At 40.3% G+C, this 20,680-nt stretch overlaps 1 protein-coding gene across 2 annotated transcripts in view; it reads right to left on the bottom strand.

The window, feature by feature from the left end:
* Nucleotides 1–1,896: 1,896 nt before the first annotated feature.
* Nucleotides 1,897–20,680, bottom strand: part of Cog6 (component of oligomeric golgi complex 6) — a 43,127-nt gene continuing 24,343 nt past the window's right edge. The window contains exons 12-19 of one of the 2 annotated variants that reach the window (XM_027394947.1): nucleotides 19,846–19,937; nucleotides 18,008–18,125; nucleotides 15,010–15,141; nucleotides 14,532–14,699; nucleotides 12,683–12,790; nucleotides 11,533–11,586; nucleotides 9,047–9,126; nucleotides 1,897–2,977 (exon numbers count right to left, since the gene is read on the bottom strand). In XM_027394947.1, the coding sequence (XP_027250748.1) occupies nucleotides 2,830–2,977; nucleotides 9,047–9,126; nucleotides 11,533–11,586; nucleotides 12,683–12,790; nucleotides 14,532–14,699; nucleotides 15,010–15,141; nucleotides 18,008–18,125; nucleotides 19,846–19,937 (900 nt within the window). In that variant the 3' untranslated portion in view covers nucleotides 1,897–2,829. The remainder of the gene's footprint in view (nucleotides 2,978–9,046; nucleotides 9,127–11,532; nucleotides 11,587–12,682; nucleotides 12,791–14,531; nucleotides 14,700–15,009; nucleotides 15,142–18,007; nucleotides 18,126–19,845; nucleotides 19,938–20,680) is intronic. The other variant, XM_027394948.2, reaches the window with a different exon arrangement.

Here is a 20,680-nt window from a genome sequence, read left to right as displayed (position 1 = left end):
TTGTTTTCCACACCCATTTTATACTCTCACCAGCATGAATAACATTTCAACTACTTTACCCCCACACTTACTGCCCTTTAAAGATTGTTAATGTTACGAAATGGCGTCTCATTGTGGCTTCAAATTGCATTTCCCTAGTAACTAACTACATGGAGCATCTGTCCACAAACTTGCTGGCCATTTCTGTACCATCTTTTCATGGGCTTATTACTCATTTTTTGTATCTTCTTCGGGGAAATGCTTATACAAACTGCACATATAAACACTCAGTCATATTGGAGTTGTACATTATATTCTGAAGTGTAGTCTGCACCATAGACCTTGTCAAATACATAGACAGAGTTTTTCTGTGTAGCCCTGGCTGTCTTGAACTCATTCTATAGACCAGGCTGGCCTCAAAGTCACAGAGATCTTCCTGCCTCTGCCTCCTGAGCGCTGGGATTAAAGGTGTGCACCATCATGCCTGGTATGTTTTTCATTTTCTTAAAAAAATGTTTTATATTGAGAATTTTATACAGTGTGTTTTGATCATATTTATTCTTCTTTCCTGGCTCCTCCCAGGCCCAACTCCACACACTCAATTTCATGTCTTTTCTCATTCAAATATCTTGAGTTGTGTTAGCCAACTAATCTTGGGATCAGGATCTGCCCTGGAGAGGGGTAAACATACCAGAGGTTACACCATTAAGGAAAACCAACTCTGTTTCTCCTCAAAAGCTAACGGTTTCTCAGCTAAAGGCTGAGTGTCCACATGCTCATCTATGCTGGGATTTTATCTGATTTGATTTTCACAAGTCTTGCCCTTTAACACACATTTAAAAAAATTTAATAAAATCCACTCCCCCTCCAATTGGGTGTCATTGAAAAGAAATTCTTGGAGAGAGAGAGAGAGAGAGAGAGAGAGAGAGAGAGAGAGAGAGAGAGAGAGAGAGACTGACTTGTTTAATACCACAAAGATTTATAATGAGTTCTTTCTTTATGGTTTTGCTTTTACTTTTCAGTCTTCCATCCACTCTGATTTCTTTTTTTAATATGGTTTGAGATGAGCTGGACTTAACAGTTGTTCTAACCATTTGTGAAATGATCCATAGAAGAGTCTTGGAACCTTATTATTTTTTGTAAACATTTACTGTGTCTATATACAGGTCTACTTCTGAACTCTAAATTCCATTTTAGCCACAGATAGTCCTGGTGTGTAATAGTTAACACTTACAGTTTTCTGCTTTATGGTAGTAGAAGGTTATAAGCATTCAATATTACACTTCTACCTCCTGATGGGCTTCTGACATTCTGTGCCTGTCAGTTTGGACAAGAGCAGAAGCTAGCCCGTGGTCCCCAGTACATGTTACTGATGCTGTACACTGATGCTGTGTGGTTAAGTTCTGCTGGTCATATGGTTAGGCGGATGGAATGTGTTTCCAACTGGGCACTGTCATCTTACTCTGGGCTTCTCAGGATGGAATCCCACAGTAGCCCAGCCTGGTAGTAGTACCACACTGTTCTGAGTACTGCTGCACTGTGGTTGGTTTTGTTTCTATATAAATATTAGGAGCTGTCTGTTTATTTCTGAAAGAAAAAAAAAGGCAGATGGAAATTCACAAGAACTGCACTGATCTGAGCACTGGAGAGTACTGGCACCTTGAATCTGCAGTTCTGCCCACAGGGCACACATTCCCAAGCTCTAAGCCATCTTTAATTAGGTTATAGTTATGCAAATCAATACAGTCAAAAATACAAAGCCTGGCATCAGCAGACCTAGGTGTTGTATTTATGCTGGCCTTCATAACCTTGCATTTCAATGTGCTTCTCAGCTTAATACTGCACCACATCCTACCTAGATCTGTTTTCTCTGTGCTGTACAGAGCACATCTGTGAGAAGTATAAAAATACTACAAAGACAGTGGCACCAGAAATAGTTTAATATATATTAAGAAAATCAGATAACAAGGAAAAATATATTTTCTCTTAGCAAACAAAATGCTAAGTGCATCAATCCTTTTTTTCACAGTAGAAATAAATTATGCACAACATAAGTTCCTGCCTTGTATTATGCTATTTTGATAAAATATGACACATATATTCATTGAAAAGAAAACAAGACAGACTGACAAGGTGGATAGCATATAGTCACCTTTTCTCTGAACAACCCTTATTAGTCTAAACAGAGAACAAAGTTTGTGGGTGGCTAGATTAGGTGCACACTGAATGGCGAATACCCACCCTGAAACATGAGGCTTTCCATTGAAGGCTTTCCAATCTTTCAGCTGAGTGCATATTTAAACACACATACAAATGTCTGCAAGGAAGAAGGTTGCAGGTATGAAAGTAAGCAGAAAGGAGATGACAGCCATAAATTAGCTTTCTTCTAACAACCTCTTAGACATGTATCTGGGGGACAGAGACATGGGCTAGGTTCAAGAAGCTATTCCTTATAATGAACACATAGGAATCTTCCATTAAGGGACATTCACAACAGCTGCAACTTAGATGCCTCATGGTACTAACTTAGAACTTGTTGTACTTAATCCTGAAATATTCCATCTGACTTTTTGCTTCCATTTATAATCTGAAGTCAAGGGGGCTTTTAAAGTGCTATGCAGAGGCAGCTAATGAACAAGCGAACATTGCTACTTAGAGAGGAGACACAGCAGTACAGACTCAAGCCAATACTGATTTATCTCCATGTTAGCTGAGAATGAAAGAAACTGACCTCAATCTCATACAAGGAAAACTGTAATTCTCAAACTAAAAAATAAAGACTCAGATTAAAAACCCAAACCACCCTTGACATTGCCAGGCAGCAATAATCTGCAAATGCCGCCAAGATCATCAGGAGAGTAGTGTCTTCACTTGCTCAGGCGACCTGTGTAGGATGCTCTCTGGATCTTTGTATGCATTGACTGGATTCATCACAGCTGCATGAACTTCCTCATAGGCTCTGCAGACCAGTTCGGTAGACTGCTTTACAATCTGCTCCCTATTGATGAGCAAACAAAACCAGAACATGACATAACCCCAAAAACTGTAAGATCACCTATCTAAATTATATGCTTCCTCTCCATGCTGACCAGTTCCTACTGATGCTGATGAGTAATTACTGTTTACTAAAGTCTTCCTCATTAGTATATAGCCTCCAAAAGCCATGGGCTGTATTTCACGTACTGCTTTGTCATTAGAACTAAAACAGTGCCTCACATATAAATACTCCTTAATTTAGGGTAGGCTTATATCCTGATAAAACAAGCCAAAAACATGGGAGGAGAAAAATGCATTTTATACCCTTAACTTACCAAACACCACAACCCAGAATACATTAAATGTGTTCAGAACATTTAATCTTAGCTTAGAATTGGGTCAAATCATCTGCTAAAGGCAGCAAGAAATTATCTTAGTTGTCATATCTACCTACGCAATGAAGCTTCCTATAATAGATGATATTCTTTAAGCTGTCTTTCTTGGATCTATGTTATTCTTTAAGATAATGCCCCAAATAATACATTTGTAAGACTATCTACAGACATGAGTCTGTGATTTATAAGTACAATGTATGGATGGAAGCAGGAGAGAAGTCCATTCTGAGACGTTAGATCAGCAGTATCTGGTTCAGATCTATCCTTGTTGAGTTAAAGGAACTTGACAATTTTTCAAAGATTGCTAAAGACTGCAAAATAGGAGTAGCAAGAAGGAAGGCATGTTGGGTAAATGCCTGAGCACAGTGCAGTGATGTTGACTCCTTTCTTCAGGGAAGGACGGCAGAGCATTGAGGGAATGCAAATAGGGCTCATTTGAGAGTGCTTGTTCTGCCATCTGACGATCAGAGTTCAGATCCCAGGATCCATGTAGACTGTCGAGAACCCTAACACCAAGAGGTCCTGAGACAAGAGGGTTTGGGGGTATTGACGGCCATGAGAGTCACCAAGAAAATGCTAGCTCCAGGGTCAGGGAGAGACCATGCCTCAAAAGAAGAAGCAGAGACTGACAGAGGAAGACACTCCACTCACATTCACACCCAGATCCACACACAGAGATAAGTCCTAAAAAATAAGAAAAAGGGGCTGGAGAGATGGCTCAGTGGTTAAGAGCACTGCCTGTTCTTCCAAAGGTCCTGAGTTCAATTCCCAGCAACCACATGGTGGCTCACAACCATCTGTAATGAAATCTTGTGCCCTCTTCTGGCTTGTAGACATACATGCAGGCAGAAGACTGTGTACAAATAAATAAACAAATAAATAAAAATAAGAAAAAAACTTCTTGGGAATCCATTTAGTCACAGGCAGCTTCATGTGATCTACTATCTGCTGAATTTTCCTGTAGTTAATTGAGCTTCACAACAACTGTACCTAAATAATGTCAAAATTATTTTTCATAAGTGAAACATACAAAACCCATTATGAGATGGTATTTAACAGCTATTCATATACATTTGAAAACTATGTTTTGTTTGTTTGTTTTTCAAGTCAGAAGAGAGCTTTAGAAGCAGTTTCTAGCTCATTGTTCAGCGCAGGATGATGGATGTTAGGCTGGTTAAAACACTTATCACCCAAATCGCCTACTTCGTAATTTGCTTCTGTATGACTACAACATAAAGAATACAAAGAATAAGGACTATGCTGCCATACAAAAGGTTTAAAGTCATAAAAAGGCACAAGAATGTGTACTAAACATTATTTTAAAACTAACAAATAATTGGCAAGAGTAACATACTGAAAAACCTGATGTAGCAATTTAAGTTTTGTTTTCAAGTCATTCTAAAAAAAATAGTGAAACTGAGTTGTAACACATGCCACGTTGTTAAGCTAAATTAGCTTACAAATGTCAATAATTAACAACACAGCTGAAAAACCAGAACAAAGCTAAACCACAGATAATAAAATAAATCCTGGCCAAAAGACCTTGCAAGACTGAGCAACTTGTTCTGAGTGCTGGTATGTGATAGCATGGGTCTTCTCCATGCTGCTCCTTAGTTTAAGAAGCCACTGAGATAGGGAAGGAATTAAAACTGAACATGGACCGAGGAAGAAAGAGAGCAGAGGTGGTGGATCAACACAGTCTTGGAAGTAGTCATACAGAAGGGGGGGTGGTGGTGAAAGGCAGGGTCACTTCTCCCTGCCAGTTTGGCCACAGCCAGAGGAGAGCTACAAGTGAGGATTCTGTGATGTGAGGCCACATCTAACTCTCATGTAAGAAGCAAGAACTCTCACAGTGTAGGAGGTGGAATCTCCAACAAGTCGACAGACTTTCATTAAATGTTTCCAAGTGAATTCTACATGGCATGGTAGAGAAAAAAAAAACAAAACCAATACTATGAAAGAATTCCAAAGGCTGGAACTTAAGTTAAGGCTGCACCACTCACTACAGGTATCTTGACTGTATTTTATATATCCTCTACAAAGTATTGATTAGACAAATATTTGTAAAACACCTTCCGCATTTAAACTATACTATTCATTCAACAGATGAGAACATTTTAATTCATCTTAGTATGTGTGCACGCGAACACACACATGCACACGCACGTGCACACGCACACACGCATACTCACTCTCTACATGGAAGAAATGTAGTCCTAAATAAGTCTGTTGGCTATTTGCATGTTAGTGGTCACTTGTGTAGTGCTCAAACAACTCAGCCTCTATTTCACCTTGAATTCTCTACTATCTCTCCCTTTTTATTTCAAGTAGAAACTACCCTGCAAGTTCACCCTTTCTCTTGGAATGTCTATGTAAATGTCTTGTCTGTGCACCATACTGTTTTTCTTCCTGCCTGGTGTCAGGTTATCTTGCTAATTAGCAGTATTATGAAACAGTTTGAAATTATGAGAATCATTATGGTGACAAGTTATTGATGTCTAAATGGAACAGCTTGAGGGTCTGTGTAGCTAAAGCCAAAATGATCAAGAAATTAAGTCCAGTTGTGTGCTTGGCCTTGGGAAACCCTTGCAGGCAAGCTTCTTGGCAGTACTGTGGAGCACAACTTCTAGCCCGGGACCCACCCGTGTGGATTTAGAACAATCATAGCCAAGCTCACAGCTGATGGATGAAAAGCTGCGTTCAGAATGGTTTCTGTGGTTAGTATGATTTTCATAAAGATTAAAAGATCCTAAGCACCAGAGGGACTGGCCGTCTGTAGTGAAATAGTGTTTTCCAGATACAGCAGGGTAGCTAGCTGCTCCTAAGAACTCACAGTGGCAAGAGCATGTACAAATCCTGCACAAGGTCAAGTCAGCCAACCCAGTGTGGATAGATAGCAGAGGAGCACACACTAGGCAAACTCCCAAGGAACTTCTGGCAATTAACAGCTGCTGGAGAATGGAAAAGTCAGTTTTCTTCATGGTTGTGGCCCCAGAGAGACTGCCCAGGCCCCATCAGATGGTCCATCACCCAGGCACATGCAAGCAACACTAACTGGACTCAGTAGGGTTTGAAAAAGAGTACGTGAAGTTGGGAGGACAAATAAGTTGAGGGATGGGGAGGAAGTAGAGAGAGGATATAGGAGTGGATTTGATCAAAACACATATGCGTGTATGAAATTATCAATTTTTAAAGATTATAATAATGGAGGGAAATGTCATTTTAATAAAAGGTGTGGTTATTTATAAAGTTAGACTACTTAAGATTTTGGGGAGCCCCTTTTGAGGGCCTTACCCTGCCTGGGGAGTGGAGGGGGGATGGCTAGGGGCAGGTGGGATGTTGGGGGGGAGGGGAGGGAAAGGGAGAAGGGATTGACATGTGAAGCAAGCTTGTTCCTAATTTGAACAATAAAAGATTAAAATAAAAATAAAAAGGACTTCTTGAAGAATAAAATATTTCTGAAGGAATTAAAAAAATAAAGTTAGACCACTAACTACTCAGTGTCTCTGCTACCATGACATCTTGGGAAGGCTCAAATACAACAAATTCTGTCTAAGGAGGCTAATGTGCTGTGGTACAAGGAAAATCATGACCTTTGGGACCATCTTTCCAAGCAGACTCTACCACTTACCATATCTATGCAGTTTGAGACCTTTAAGCTCTAAAAAGCAGAGTCAAATAAAGGCTCACCTCTTCCACCAGTCCCTCTTGTGGGGCAGGTTAGCGGTCAGTATGACACCAAAAGACCAGGCTATTCTCCAAGATCTATTAACTCCCCAATGTATCCCACAGTTAAGAGAGCAGCTGGACACACCATGGATCACACGGCAAATGCACTAACATGGAGCTAATCTACCGTGAGAAAAATGAGTGGACTGAGTCTTAACTGCACTTTTATCAAAAGGCAGTGGCATCTGGTTCCTTGTGCTTCAAAATGCTGAACACTCAGAAATTGTTTACCCAGTAACAGGTGTCAAGATTTCAAAACTCTAATACAGATCACTTTGGAAGTGCAGAGAAAAATCATTCTTATTAAAATATACTCATGTAAATTGGTTGTATTTTAAACAGTTATTTAAAGCACTGAGCAACCAAATTAATTGCTTGCTTCTAGAATCAGGGAGCTTGTTAATCAGCATTTAGGATTCTCGTTGCCTAACAACCTGGTACAACTTCAGCATTACCATAAACCTACTGTTCCTAAAAATAGCTTCTTTCCACATTCAGGTTCTGAGATCACTAACAGTGAGCTGAGGTGCAGTCAAGTGCACACCAGGAGGCAGGCTTCAACAGGTAAGGGCCTTGAAGACAATACATTGAGGAATCATGAGAGTGTTGCTGTGTAGAGCTTTAGTGTGGTAGGTTTTGTTTTGTGTTTTGAGTAAGGGACTCTTATGTAGCTCTGGCTGGCCTGGAACTTGTTATTTAGACTAGGCTAGCCTGAAGTCCTCCAAGATCTGGCTAGTGTGCCCTTCCTGTGTCACCATCTCTGGCTCCACAACTGTTAACAAATGTCCTCCAGACTGTAATTCATGCTCTTCAAGTTTTGCTGTTAGACATATGCACTAGTGCCCTTTATGAATTGATCCTATTATCACTGTGAAGTGTTTTTCTGTTTCTCATGTTAGCATCTGCTCTAATTCCCCTGGTGGTGACACAGCTATTTCAGCACTGTTGTGATTAGTGCTGCCATGGCCTGACTTCTGTCATCCTTTTAATTGTAAACTGTCTTCTGCACCCAGGGTGCATGTATTACAGACAGCAGGCACCTGGGTCATGCTTTTCATTCAATCTGAGGGATTCCTGCCTTTCCATTGGAGCACACTGTCTTCTACATTCAACAGTTACCTAGCAGGCTGGACTTCCATCTCTTCTTATTTCATTTGCGTTTTTCTCTGTCCTTCCTTGTTTGCTTCAGAGACTACTGTAAGCTTTCCTGTTTACCCTCAAACAGTATTGCATACCCCAGAGATAATTCATCATCACAACAGCACACTTCTGCTTCCCTCTAAATCAGTGGTTCTCAGTCATGACTTTTTTTGGGGGGGGGGGGAGGGACAAACAACCCTCCCTCTCACAGGGGTCACCTAAACACACTGGAAAACACAGATATTTACATTATAATTTATTACAGTAGCAAAATTACAGTTATGAAGTATTGGGGGGGTCAGCACAACATGAGAAACTGTATTAAAGGGTTGCAGCATTAGGAAGGCTGAGAACCACTGCTCTAAATACTCCCTTATGGTCCACTAACTTACATTCATGTTCAACCTGTCTTCATTCTTCATTACACTGAGGTTATTTTCCTCGTCATGATTTTCCTTCAATCTGAAGAATTTCCTTTATTACTTCTTACAGTCCAGTATACTATTAGCTTTCAAGTTTTGTTTTTTTGTTTTTGTTTTTGTTTTTTGTGGGGGGTATGATTTTTGGTTTACTGGGGCTAGGAACTGAACCCAGGGTTGCAAATACCCTACATAAGTTCTCTACCACCAAGCCTGAGGATCACACAATTCATGTTGACACTTTTAGTTCAGCATGCCAACAACAACACCCACTGCACTGTTTCTAACACAAAGTCAGCTCCTATGAACACCAGCTCTTCCCACTGGCTGCTCTAAAATGATGCTGTCTATAACTAGCTTTTCAAGACCTGATGACGGGTCCCCACCTCCTTCAGAGCAAACACTTACTTCACTGTAGCACTGAGTAGGAAGTTGAGCTGTGGCATCAGCAGGTGGTCTGGGGCTGAGAGGTAGCGGTCAAATTGAGCCTGGGAGAAGAATAGGACTTAAAATGCATGGACCAGCTAAGGAACTACTGAACAGCTACTTCTAGGGAGCATTCAACTTAAGAAACACCCCCACTATACTTGTCTAGGGGGTTTGTTCAAATTAGCACTTCCTAAAACACTATAACTGAAAATCCCTAAAATTGTCTATTTAACTTATTTGGACCTATGTTTAGAAAGGTTGGCAAGGTATAGTAGTTAGTCAAAGAGTTTACATACAACTTTCATTTTGTGTGTGTGCACGTCCCTGTGTGCACATGTGTTCATGAGTGCCTGTGTACAAGTGCTCATGTGTATATAGAGGACAGAGGACAACTTTGAGCATTGTTTTTCAGGTCCCATTCATCTTTTTTTCCATCAAGAAAGTGTCCTAGTAGTCTAGAGTTTGCCAGTGGGCTAGACTGGCTGGTGAGCCCCAGGGATCCTCCTCTCAGCACTGGGACTACAAGCATGCATCACCACACCCAGCTTTTTAGGTGGGCTCTGGGAACCAACTTGGGCTCTCAACCTTACAAGTAACTGTCTAAGAAACTTGGGTCTTTTTAAGTGAACCTGAAATTCATTCACTGTCATAAGAAATTTTAAACATAAAATTTCCTCTGAAATTCCAGTCTGCTAGTACAATTTTCACTCAGTGTATATGCTATGATTGTTACTTCTCTGTGGGGTCTTTACCACAATGTAGTGTACCCTATCTGTCTCACGTAGGGCTCTGAACTGTAGACTGTCTACAGCAACAGCAACACTGTCACTACTGCTATCTCTCCTGCATGGCTGTTATTTTACAAGCCTTTAGTTACTTTTAGTCCTGGTGGTTGTGATGGTTAATTTCAATTGTCTGTTTGACAGGACCTGGATTCAGCTGGCCAGGAGTCTCAATGGACTATCTAAATTAGGCTGGGCTGTGGGCATGAGAACGGTCTTAATTGGGTTAATTGTGGGAAGACCCACACTTAGGCTGGGCAATACCATTTCATGGGATGGAGCCACATGAACAGCAGAGAGGGAGCTGGATGTGTATGCATCCATTGCTCTCTTCTTCTAAGGACTGCAGTGACCAGCTGCTTTAAATACAATCAGGACAGAGGGTACCTTTAACTGTGAGTTAAAACAAACCCTTTCTCTCTTAAGTTGATTTCATCAGAGTATTCTATCATAATTTAAAAACTAAGATAGTGATATGTAGGGCATCTCTTTTATCTAATTATTCATCAGAGGTCATTTGGTTTGTTAGGGATTATCTGAAGAAGTCAGGACAGCTGGTAACTGCAGTAGACAAGGCTCCAGGCACTGGAAGCTGACTTCCTAGATGAATGAATCAAAGAGTTAGAGCAACAGTACTGGTGTGAATCTGCAGAGAGGTCATCTTATGAGTGACAGGGCTATGTGACTTACAAGTCATGCATGGGGAGATATGCACAGAGCAAGCATAGTACAGAAGAGGATTCGAACCAAAGTGGTGCTCATACTGAAAGAAGACGGTGTGTGTGTGTGTGTGTGTGTGTGTGTGTGTGTATGAGTGTGTGTGCATAAGTGCGTGTATGTATGTTTGGGAGTGTACATGGATGTATAGGTATGTCAATGACTGAATGTGTTTGAGTCTGTTTGAGTATATATGAATGTGTATAAGTGCATGTGTGTGTATTAGTATATGCATGAGACTATATGCTTGAGTGCATATGATTGTGAGTATATATGTACGAGTGAGTGTGAATATGTGTATCAGTGTGAATGTGCTTAACTATGTGTGTGCCTGTGTGAATGAATACCGGTGAGTTTATGCATGAGTGTGTTCATGTGTGTGACTGTGTCCTAGTGTATATTTGAATATGTGTGTGTGTGTGCACTTTGTACAGTGCTGGGGACTGAATACATGGCTGCATGCATGCCAGGAAAGCATTCTACTACTGCTACAACTGGAGCTGGTCACTTGAAAAGAAAGTATAATCTAAAGGTTTTGTGAATCTCATGCTAAAGAGTAATAAAGTACTCTAAAACATGAATCCAAGTTCGGTTACGATCTCAGAAAAACCCACAAGTTTAAACCAGGAATCACAGCAACACAAAGTCTATAATTCACAACCTAACTTCACATGTGTCACCACTCCTGTTTCTCCATCAGATTAAGAACCAACCCTGAAAATGAACAAATCCTAAACTGCACTACTGGTGACTTGATCCAGGTATGATGGAAGATTACAATAATGGTAAATCCTGGTCAGGGCTGATAAAAGGAGCAGACATGTAAGAGGTATTACTGAGCTCAAACTGAACAGGGTACTTAGTTCAAGAGAGATAAACTATCATATAGGACATTATCACCGCATAGTAAACCACAGCTACCACTGCCTAAGGAAATCAACTTGAAATGCTTTGTTATGCACTTACCATTGCAGCCTTCAGTGCCACAGAATCTAGGTTGGGCAAACTGGCTAAAGAACCCTACAAAAAAGTTATAAAAATGGTCTATTAGAAGATTGCCCTCTTTCAGAAAAATCATGTAGATGCTTCCAAAGTAAGTTTGCTCTAAACTGCAGTAAGACTAGGGCCATAAATAAGGAGCAAAACCACACATTTATCAACAAGGGAAATACCACCATACTTGAGGTTTACTCAAAGCAAGAAAAGCAAGTGACATAGCATTTGGAGGATGCTGGTGAGGTTGGAGCCTTGGTGTTTCAGGAAACAGAACAGTGAGGAGCTGGCTCCCACCAATCAGCTACAGCAAAACACAGGGGTGGGCTGGAGAGATGGCTCAGAGGTTAAGAGCACTGACTGCTCTTCCAGAGATCCTGAGTTCAATTCCCAGCAACCACATGGTGGCTCACAACCTTCTATAATGAGATCTGGTGCCCACTTCCGGCCTGCAGGCATACATGCAGGCAGAACATTGTATACATAATAAATAAAATCTTTTAAAAAAAAGATTAAAAAAATAAAAAAACTGGGTGGGCTGAGAATTCCTTCCTTTTTAAGGCAGCTTATTGTTCTGATTGCTCCTCATCTATGGCTCTACTCTTAACTGCGGTTAAAACACTTCTCGTTGGAAGAACCTACATGATTTTCTGAACTTGGGCAATCTTCTGATCTTACTTTGTGTAAGGGTTTCCCATCTCTCTGGGATCTATTACTATTGGGGTTCTGTAAGATCATCAGTCCAGAACATTTTCCTTTGTGATCTGCTATATTAGATGGAGGATAATATTATTTGTATAATAATCCATATATTCATTCAGCTGAAAGTGAAATTTAAAAATTCCCCAGGATGAACATGTTGTATACTTCATAATACTCATTTCTGTATAGTTATATCTTATGTAACTAATTCCTAAGTAATTTCATTACTTCTAACTGAGAATTGTTTGCATTTTCAGGCACTCTCCTGACCCTACGACAGAAACTATGATTGGTCCTGTCTCAACAGAGGACATGAACATAGAGAACTGCTAATCAGTGGCAGAGCCAAGATTAAAATCTAGAGTCCATCTCCAGGAGCCACCCCCCTAAGCTGCCCTTTGCCAGGGCAAGTGGTGCTCACCTGCTCAGGTTTATGTTGCTGTACAGTATTGTAGATGTAGCTCAAGCCAACTCGAGTCAAAACATAAGAGGCTTGCTCATTTATAAGAGTGTCCAAATGGGCTTCAATCTACAATAAAATACAGCAGAAAAAAACACGTTAGTAGAGAACTAATAGTGACAGCAGTAAAAACAGAGCCTTGTCTTGATGTGGCCCAGATTATGGGGCCCAAGGCAGCCTCCACAACAGATTTTTCTTCCCTGTCAGAGAAATCCTCACTACTTAGGAAGTTATGACTAAAGAGAACTCTAGGACTGGCCACAAGTTAAGGAATAGGGGTTGCTGCTCAGCTATTTCAGAAGCAGAGCTCAAACAAGTCACAACTGTGTAAAATGAACTACTTAGGGATAATAGGTGCGACGGCTTCATTCTGAGCATCCCCTCCATTCCCTGAACAGCCCAATCTCTGAGGAATCCTGGTGGGCATTGGCTCTGCAGCTGAGGAATGGGGTGCTTGAAGCTGCTCTTTCCATTTGCCAGGTCCTCTCTTCCCTTCCACACCACAAAGTATCCCCAGTTTTGCCAATTTGCTTCCCAATGACACAAAGCACCCAGCAACTCTCATATCTGTCACCACATGAAAGCCTACCTAGTTCAGGCAACTCCAACACCTGTATTCCTCCCACTAAGACACCTACCACATTATTCTTTTTTTTTTTTTTTTTTTTTGGTTTTTTGAGACAGGGTTTCTCTGTGTAGCTTTGGAGCCTATCCTGGCACTCGCTCTGGAGACCAGGCTGGCCTCGAACTCACAGAGATCCACCTGCCTCTGCCTCCCAAGTGCTGGGATTAAAGGCGTGCACCACCAACGCCAGGCTGCCTTGCCAAAATCTTAAGTGGCAACCTATACAATGTAAATTCCAAAAGAAATGAACATCCAGAGCTGTGCCTTTTTACAACTCCAACATTATTAAGACTATATGATTATGGATGCTTTCAAATGAATAAGAAATCAGAAAATTGGCCAGGCGTTAGTGGCGCTCGCCTTTAATCCCAGCACTTGGGAGACAGAGGCAGGCAGATCTCTGTGAGTTCGAGGCCAGCCTGGTCTCCAGAGTGAGTGCCAGGATAGGCTCCAAAGCTACACAGAGAAACCCTGTCTCAAAAAACCAAAAGAAAAAGAAAAAGAAAAAGAAAGAAATCAGAAAATTTAGATGTACCAAAAGCCCCTCCTCAGAAAAATACAAGGCAACAAATCGAATTTCATTGTACCCACTACCAGTCTTTAGGCTTTTAGTGACAGACATTTGGGGCCTTTTGCTCTAGCCTTGTTTCCTTGAATACTGCATCTACTAGTATTATGCCACTGGGTACGTTATGATAGGCTCTGACTTAGCCATCATACCCTTTTGAGAGACACCAGCGGGCTTATGGGAACAGTAACTGTTAAACCATAGTGTTTTGCCTAATACTGCTTCACATATGGATAAAATGTGTCTGGCCTCTGTAACACATGCTGCACCAGCTACATGGCCTGTGAATTACAATATATCACAACATCTGCACACTGCACTGAACACTCAAATGAATCAGACAGCTTCCTCATACCATCCTATCAATTTCCTTAACCCATTTCACATTCTGGCTTCTTTAAAGCTGAAAACCAAAATTGTGTGTGTGTGTGTGTGTGTGTGTGTGTGTGTGTGTGTGTGTGTGTGTACATCCTTGTGTATTTGTGTATATCCTGCAGACAAATTGCCTTAAGGAATTCATGAAGTCAGGCCATAGACATTTGTCAAAAGCTAGTTACTTAAAGCTACCACATTGAAAAAGCAGACTCACAGAGAAGCCACTGTCTAGCAAAGTTTACCTGAAACTGAAGCATTTCCAGGCGCCTGTCGGTGAATTCAAACAGAGCCAATGTTGTCTTCATCATGTACAGTGAGTTGACCATGAACGTGGCCATGTCAGCTGTGCCTAAATTGCTGGCTGATACCGTACACATTTGGAGGAGAGGATCTAAGACACACGACAAAACCTGTAAATGAAAACGAAATGAATTCTTATTTCTTAATCAGGATATGGTCCTGGGTTATAGCCTTTCAGAATTAAATGCCAAACTAACTGGAAGACAGCCAACTTACAAAAGTACATGAAGGAAAGGCTAACAACAAAACCAGATAGTGTAAATATGGACATCAATGAATTACCCTTTAAATCAAGAACTGATTTAATACTGAAGAAAAATCAACAATAAAGGGACTGTCAAAGTATATGGTCACATATGCCAACATCTAACAGAATGTGGAACAGAGGGTGAGTAAACAATCAAAGAATTTACAAACTACCTGCACGAAGTCAGCCTGCCGAGCATCCAAGGGGACAACTGAAGAATCGTGTGATGCTAGAACCTCCCGCAGCAAAGTGAGAGTCTGATTCAGGGCAGAACTGGGTCCAAGATCGGGTGGCGGGAGCTCAACCTGGACCAAAATAACAGTTTACCCTCCACCCATGTTTTCTTCAGGAAGTTTACAGCACACACAGGGCTCATGATGAAAACACAAGTGAAACAAAACTTACGTCTAATGATTAAAAACTTACAACTTATTGACAGTTTAGAGTAACAAGGTTTTACCAGCCTACCCCAGAGTTACTATTATAATTCCTACATTAAAGCTCAAGAATTTATGAGAAAAGTTGTTCACCTGAATTTTATAATTACATTTGCTACATATTAAACATAACCTGGTTTTATTTTGTTCTTAGCCCAAATTATAAGAATAAAGAAATCCCCACAGCTGCAGTGTCACTGACAACTGATGTATCATTGAGGACCATCATCCATTCCAGGGCTCAGTGTCTAGGTTGGGGGTCTTGACTCTGTTCTCCATTCACCCTGGAGAATTCCAGGATGATCCATAGGCTATGCACTTTGAAAAGTGGTTCACAGAAAATTAAGTGCCACTAAATTTTTGAAAGATAAGTTTAAATCCTGGATCTACCACTTAAGTCACTGTGTGGCCTTGGGAAGGCTAAGTCCTTAAAGCATCAGAGGGACTCTGAAGGGCTGGATGGAATCCTGCCTCAGCTGCTGACAAGAAACCAGAGTTACCTTGGAAGGGAAGCTACTCCTAACATGTTGCTGCTGCCGGGAAGCACCACCAGAGGGCCCCTGTGCGCTTCTTTTTTCTCATTTCTTTTCAATACAAAAAAGAACTTTCACAAGTTTGAGACTGCCTATAAAACTTTAAAAGGATAGAAGAGTACTTTTAACTTTAACAGATAAGTATTGCAAATGAAACAAAATTTGGAAATTAGAGTCTTTATAAGAAACTGTAGCCTGTGTCAGGCAGACTTAGAAAAAGGGAAAACTAGCCAGGTGGTTGAGGGTGCACGCCTTTAATCCCAGCACTTGGGAGGCAGGGACAGGTGGATCTCTGGGAGTTCAAGGCCAGCCTGATCTACAAAGCGAGTTCCAGGACAGGCTCCAAAGCTACATAGAGAAACCATATCTGGAAAAACAACAACAAAAGATAAAAAGAAAAAGAGAAAAGTTTGAAATGTCAGGATTTATTTAAGAACTTTTCCTACATAAAAGTTAATGAATAATTGACATCAGTAGGAATGGCAGCGTGACCTGTGAAAATACTTTCTTTTATGAAAGTAATATTAACAAGAAAAAGTTACAAGACACATGCTCAAATAAGAAAATACGGTCTGTGGCAACCAAAGGGAAGGATGAAAACAATAGACACAATAGACACAATTAAACAGAAAAACGCTGCAAGTGAATAAGAAAATTTTACTACAGGGGTTCAGCAGGCACAAAAAGTGACCACTGAACTTGAAGAGGGCCAATGGAGACTATCTGGTCTGTGGAGCAGAAAGAAATGAAAATGAACAGAACCTCATGGGACCCTGTCACCATCCTCAGAATTATGCAAAGTCCAAAAGAAACAAAGAACAAGGAACAGGAAGTATTTGAAGAAACAATGGCAGATGACCTCTGTATTCTGATGAACACTGATCTCAATGGACAAGCAACTAACTGAATCCCAACATAAAACTGCTGTGGTCTCCAGGCAGACAGCATAACTCCAAAGACAAGCTGGGGAGATGGCTTAGTGGTGAGGAACACAGGCCATTCTTTACACAGCACCTAGATTCAATTACCAGCACCCATATGGTCGCTCACAACCTTCTGTAACTCATTAAGATTAACAACCAATGCGTCACCAGAATGCACTAGATGTCACATACTTGTAGAATGGAAGAAGTACAATGTCAGCCAAGAATTCTATTCCTGGGAGAAGTCGTCTTTAAGAGGCAGGAGAAAATGACATTTTCTTTTCCTCTTTGTGAATGAAAAGACAACTTCATGAAGAAAAAATCATCATATGTTGCACATGATGTAGCACATTGCTATCTATGATAACAACCAGCACAAGAGAGAACAGAGCTGTATAGGGGGGAGAAAGCAAAGGAAGTAGTGGAGACAGGGAGATGAAGACTCAGACATGGAAAACAGAGCAAACTAAAGCAATTCTACTCTCAGGAAGTCATCCAGATGTAAATGGGTTATACATACCAATTAAAAGGCAAAGGCTGGATGAATTTATTTTTTTTACAAAACCACACTCAAACTGCATGTTATCCTCTAACAAGTTCAAAGGAAAAGGACATAAAAAGGATACACTTTACAAATAGGCAAATGAAAGGAAGGATAGCCACATGAATACAAGACAAAACACTAATAAGATCGAAGTATCACTAGAAATAAAGGCCATCTTCTGATACCAAAAGGATTAATATGTGATGGAAGATAGAATAGTTGCCTTCATAGAAGCATGAAGCAACAGAACCCTGAAGCTGACAAAGAACTCTGCTAGACTTACAATGCTCAATCAGACAGATATCTTGGGTTTTGTTGTTTATATTACATGGAGTTTTTCTATTTATGTTCAAAAATGTTCATGTATATGACACAGAAGACAAAGCTGTACCATTGGAAGGTGAAACTATGAACCTGTCTGGAAAAAACATCTTGTAAGAAGGTTTCATAATGTCACATTGGCCATTGGCAACTCATCTTAGTTACACATATTTGGAAAACTCTGCATTGAAAAACATTTAAAATTGAAATATTTAGAAAACAAGGTAGTAAAAGTCACCTTGAGATTCTCTCCAATTAGGGTATAGTTATGCTAAACCAGAAACATGAACTATGACCTGAGGTACACTAAGCTTCTCCAACATGAAACTGAAGGGGGAAAAAAAATCATTCAAGTCAAAACATGAAAGCAGCCCATTCTATGGCTGCAGCTCAGGGATGCTGACCACACCCACCTTGTCCATCAGTTTACTCGCATGAAGACTCAAGCTATTGAAGAATATTTTTTTGCTGAGCAAGTGCATTTCTTCAATTGTCGTCAGTAGAGTAGCTGCACTGTTTCCAACGATGCCACTAAAACAAAGAATATTTCATTTCAGATTGCAAAACTGAAGCTAACACAATTCAGCTAACTGAGCACTATGCCTTACAGAGGTCTAGATGTGGAGGCTGAAGAGATGCACGTTGAATAAGACTGCTTGTTTTCAAGCTTGAGGGGCTGAGTCTGAACCTCTAGCACCCACATAAAGGCCATGAATGGTTGCACGTACCTGTAACCCAGCACTGTGGGCCGCAGGAGCCCTGTGACCAGCCTAAAGGGCAAGTTGCAGGTCCTCAAGGGAATAGGCAGACAGTGACAGAGGATGTCCCATGACATTTTCCTCTGGCCTCCTCATGCAAGATGGGCGTATGTCATACACATGCATACACACCATGGGTGGGGGGAGAGGGAAGATACTAGTAGACTGATTGACCTAGGCTACAATAGTGAGACCTTACAATAAAAGCAAAGCCAGATTTAAATATAAATGTGTATGTGTGTGATGTATATATACGAAAATTAATCACTCTAGTTTCAATAAAATGCCAATTTTCTTTTCATTTGAGGAAGGGGATTAAAAAGGGAAAGAAGCAAACTCAAGTTGGAGTATCCACAGTATAAGGATCTGAAATATGGAACTGTGTATGTCACTGTTGAGAAAGCTTCTAATTTCAGAGCACTCAGGAACTAGGTATTTAGATGAGGGGTGTTGGATGGGTAAAGGCTTTTAACTATTCCACAGTTCTAGTCCCAAGCATTCTGGGGAAGGTTTAGTCAACCTGCACCATGCTTCCAATATTTCATAACATACGTTAGCAAGGCAGTGAGTCATAACTGACATCTGTGACATGCAAACACTTTCTTCTCTAGCATAAGACATGCATCTTGATTACACAGCAAAGTCTGGTTTTAATTTTAAGAAAGCCAATCAATAGCTCTGACTGATTTGATAATTAGAGTGCATAATACTGAGTTCTTTTCATTAAAACTAGCATATCCTATCAACAATATATGTACAAACTATAGTTACTCAGCTTCATATAGCTGCTTAGGGAGCAGTATACTTTAGTTATGAAACTCTGCTATTTTGAAATAATTATATTAGCATATTTGGTAATATTCAATTTTCTACTAAATAGATGATTCTTAGATCCATCTAAGTATGCATACTTATTTTCCTCATTGATCTACTGAAAGGGATTGCAATTTTAACATATTTAAGTAAGACACATGGTTTCCAATCCTATAAACTTACTTTTCTAGAGAGAAGAGAAGCCATGTCCATGTTATCATTCATGCAAAACTAAATGCTAATGAAGAACTGAGAACACTGATGCCCAGATGACACACTTCACTCATTATGTCCTACTCTGCCTACACACAATGGCTCCAGTTGTCATGGATCTCATTTAGTAAAGCAGCAAGGCTTACTTTGTAGACCTACGTGGTTATGTACACTGTATGTGTCTCTGTGTGTGTCTATCTGTGTGTCTGTGTATGTATCTATATCTGTGTATGTGTATGTCTGTGTGATCTCTGTGTGTGTGTGTGTGTGAGTGTGTGTGTGTGTGTGTGTGTGTGTGGTGTGTCCATTCATTCATGGAAAAGGAAGGGCAGAACAATGTCAGCCCCAAGGCAAACAGGTACAACAAGCATGGATGGTCTCACATGATACACACAGAGGAAACAGGAGTGTGTCCTGACTACAGAGAAACACTCCAGGGGATACACGCACATTTACTCTTCAGTTACCTGATTGTATGATGGTAAAACTTGAGGAGATTAGAAATTTTATATAATAAAACTGCCCCAGGTTCAGCAAGTATTACTTGTTCAATTCGAACCTATGGAAACATAAAGAAAAAAAAAAAAAACTCTGAGCATTTATTTCTTAAAAGTATACCTTTTCTTCATTAATGATGGCTGTATAAACAACTAAAAATATTCAATTTCATTATTGTAGCAATCAGAAAATGCTTTCTGAAGAAACTCTGCATATTAAGTCATAAGATATAAACATTTTAGTACAAATTCTTAAAAATGACTCACTATCTGCAATATTTGGCTCAAAGCAGGCAATACTGAAAACTACAGCATGGTCACTCTGAGGTTCAGCACCACTGTGTGAGAAGATCTAGTTAAGACTAAACTGCAAAGGCAGTTGCAGCATTCCTAAAAACAGATGCTTAGTCAGCACCACTCATAAAAAAGAAAGAAAGAATTCTGTCTGCATTACACCATTTGTTCCTGTTAGCAGAGACTAGAGAAACCATAAATGAACATCAGTGTATCTGTCCTGCTATAAGACTACCAGGACAGAGCCAGACCTTAGGTGAAGATGAACTTGTTCTTTTCAGGAATCTTCTACTTAAACAACTCCTACCACCCATTGCTTGTTCCATCTATTCTGTCCATCCTTATGCTGCACCTCCTATGACTATCTTTCCTGCTTTCTAAATAAACATTGTTTCTTACATCCTTCAATCTCTGTAGCATCTGCTACAACAGTGCACACATGCTCAATAAACCCTATGGGAGTTGAGGTTTCTCTGTTCTTTGATGTAATGATATAGATACTATTAGCAAA

This window comes from Cricetulus griseus, assembly GCF_003668045.3.
Source record: "Cricetulus griseus strain 17A/GY chromosome 1 unlocalized genomic scaffold, alternate assembly CriGri-PICRH-1.0 chr1_0, whole genome shotgun sequence".
NCBI lineage: Eukaryota > Metazoa > Chordata > Mammalia > Rodentia > Cricetidae > Cricetulus > Cricetulus griseus.
The sequence above is the reverse complement of the archived record's forward strand: the minus strand, read 5'-3'. Positions and strand labels throughout refer to the sequence as shown.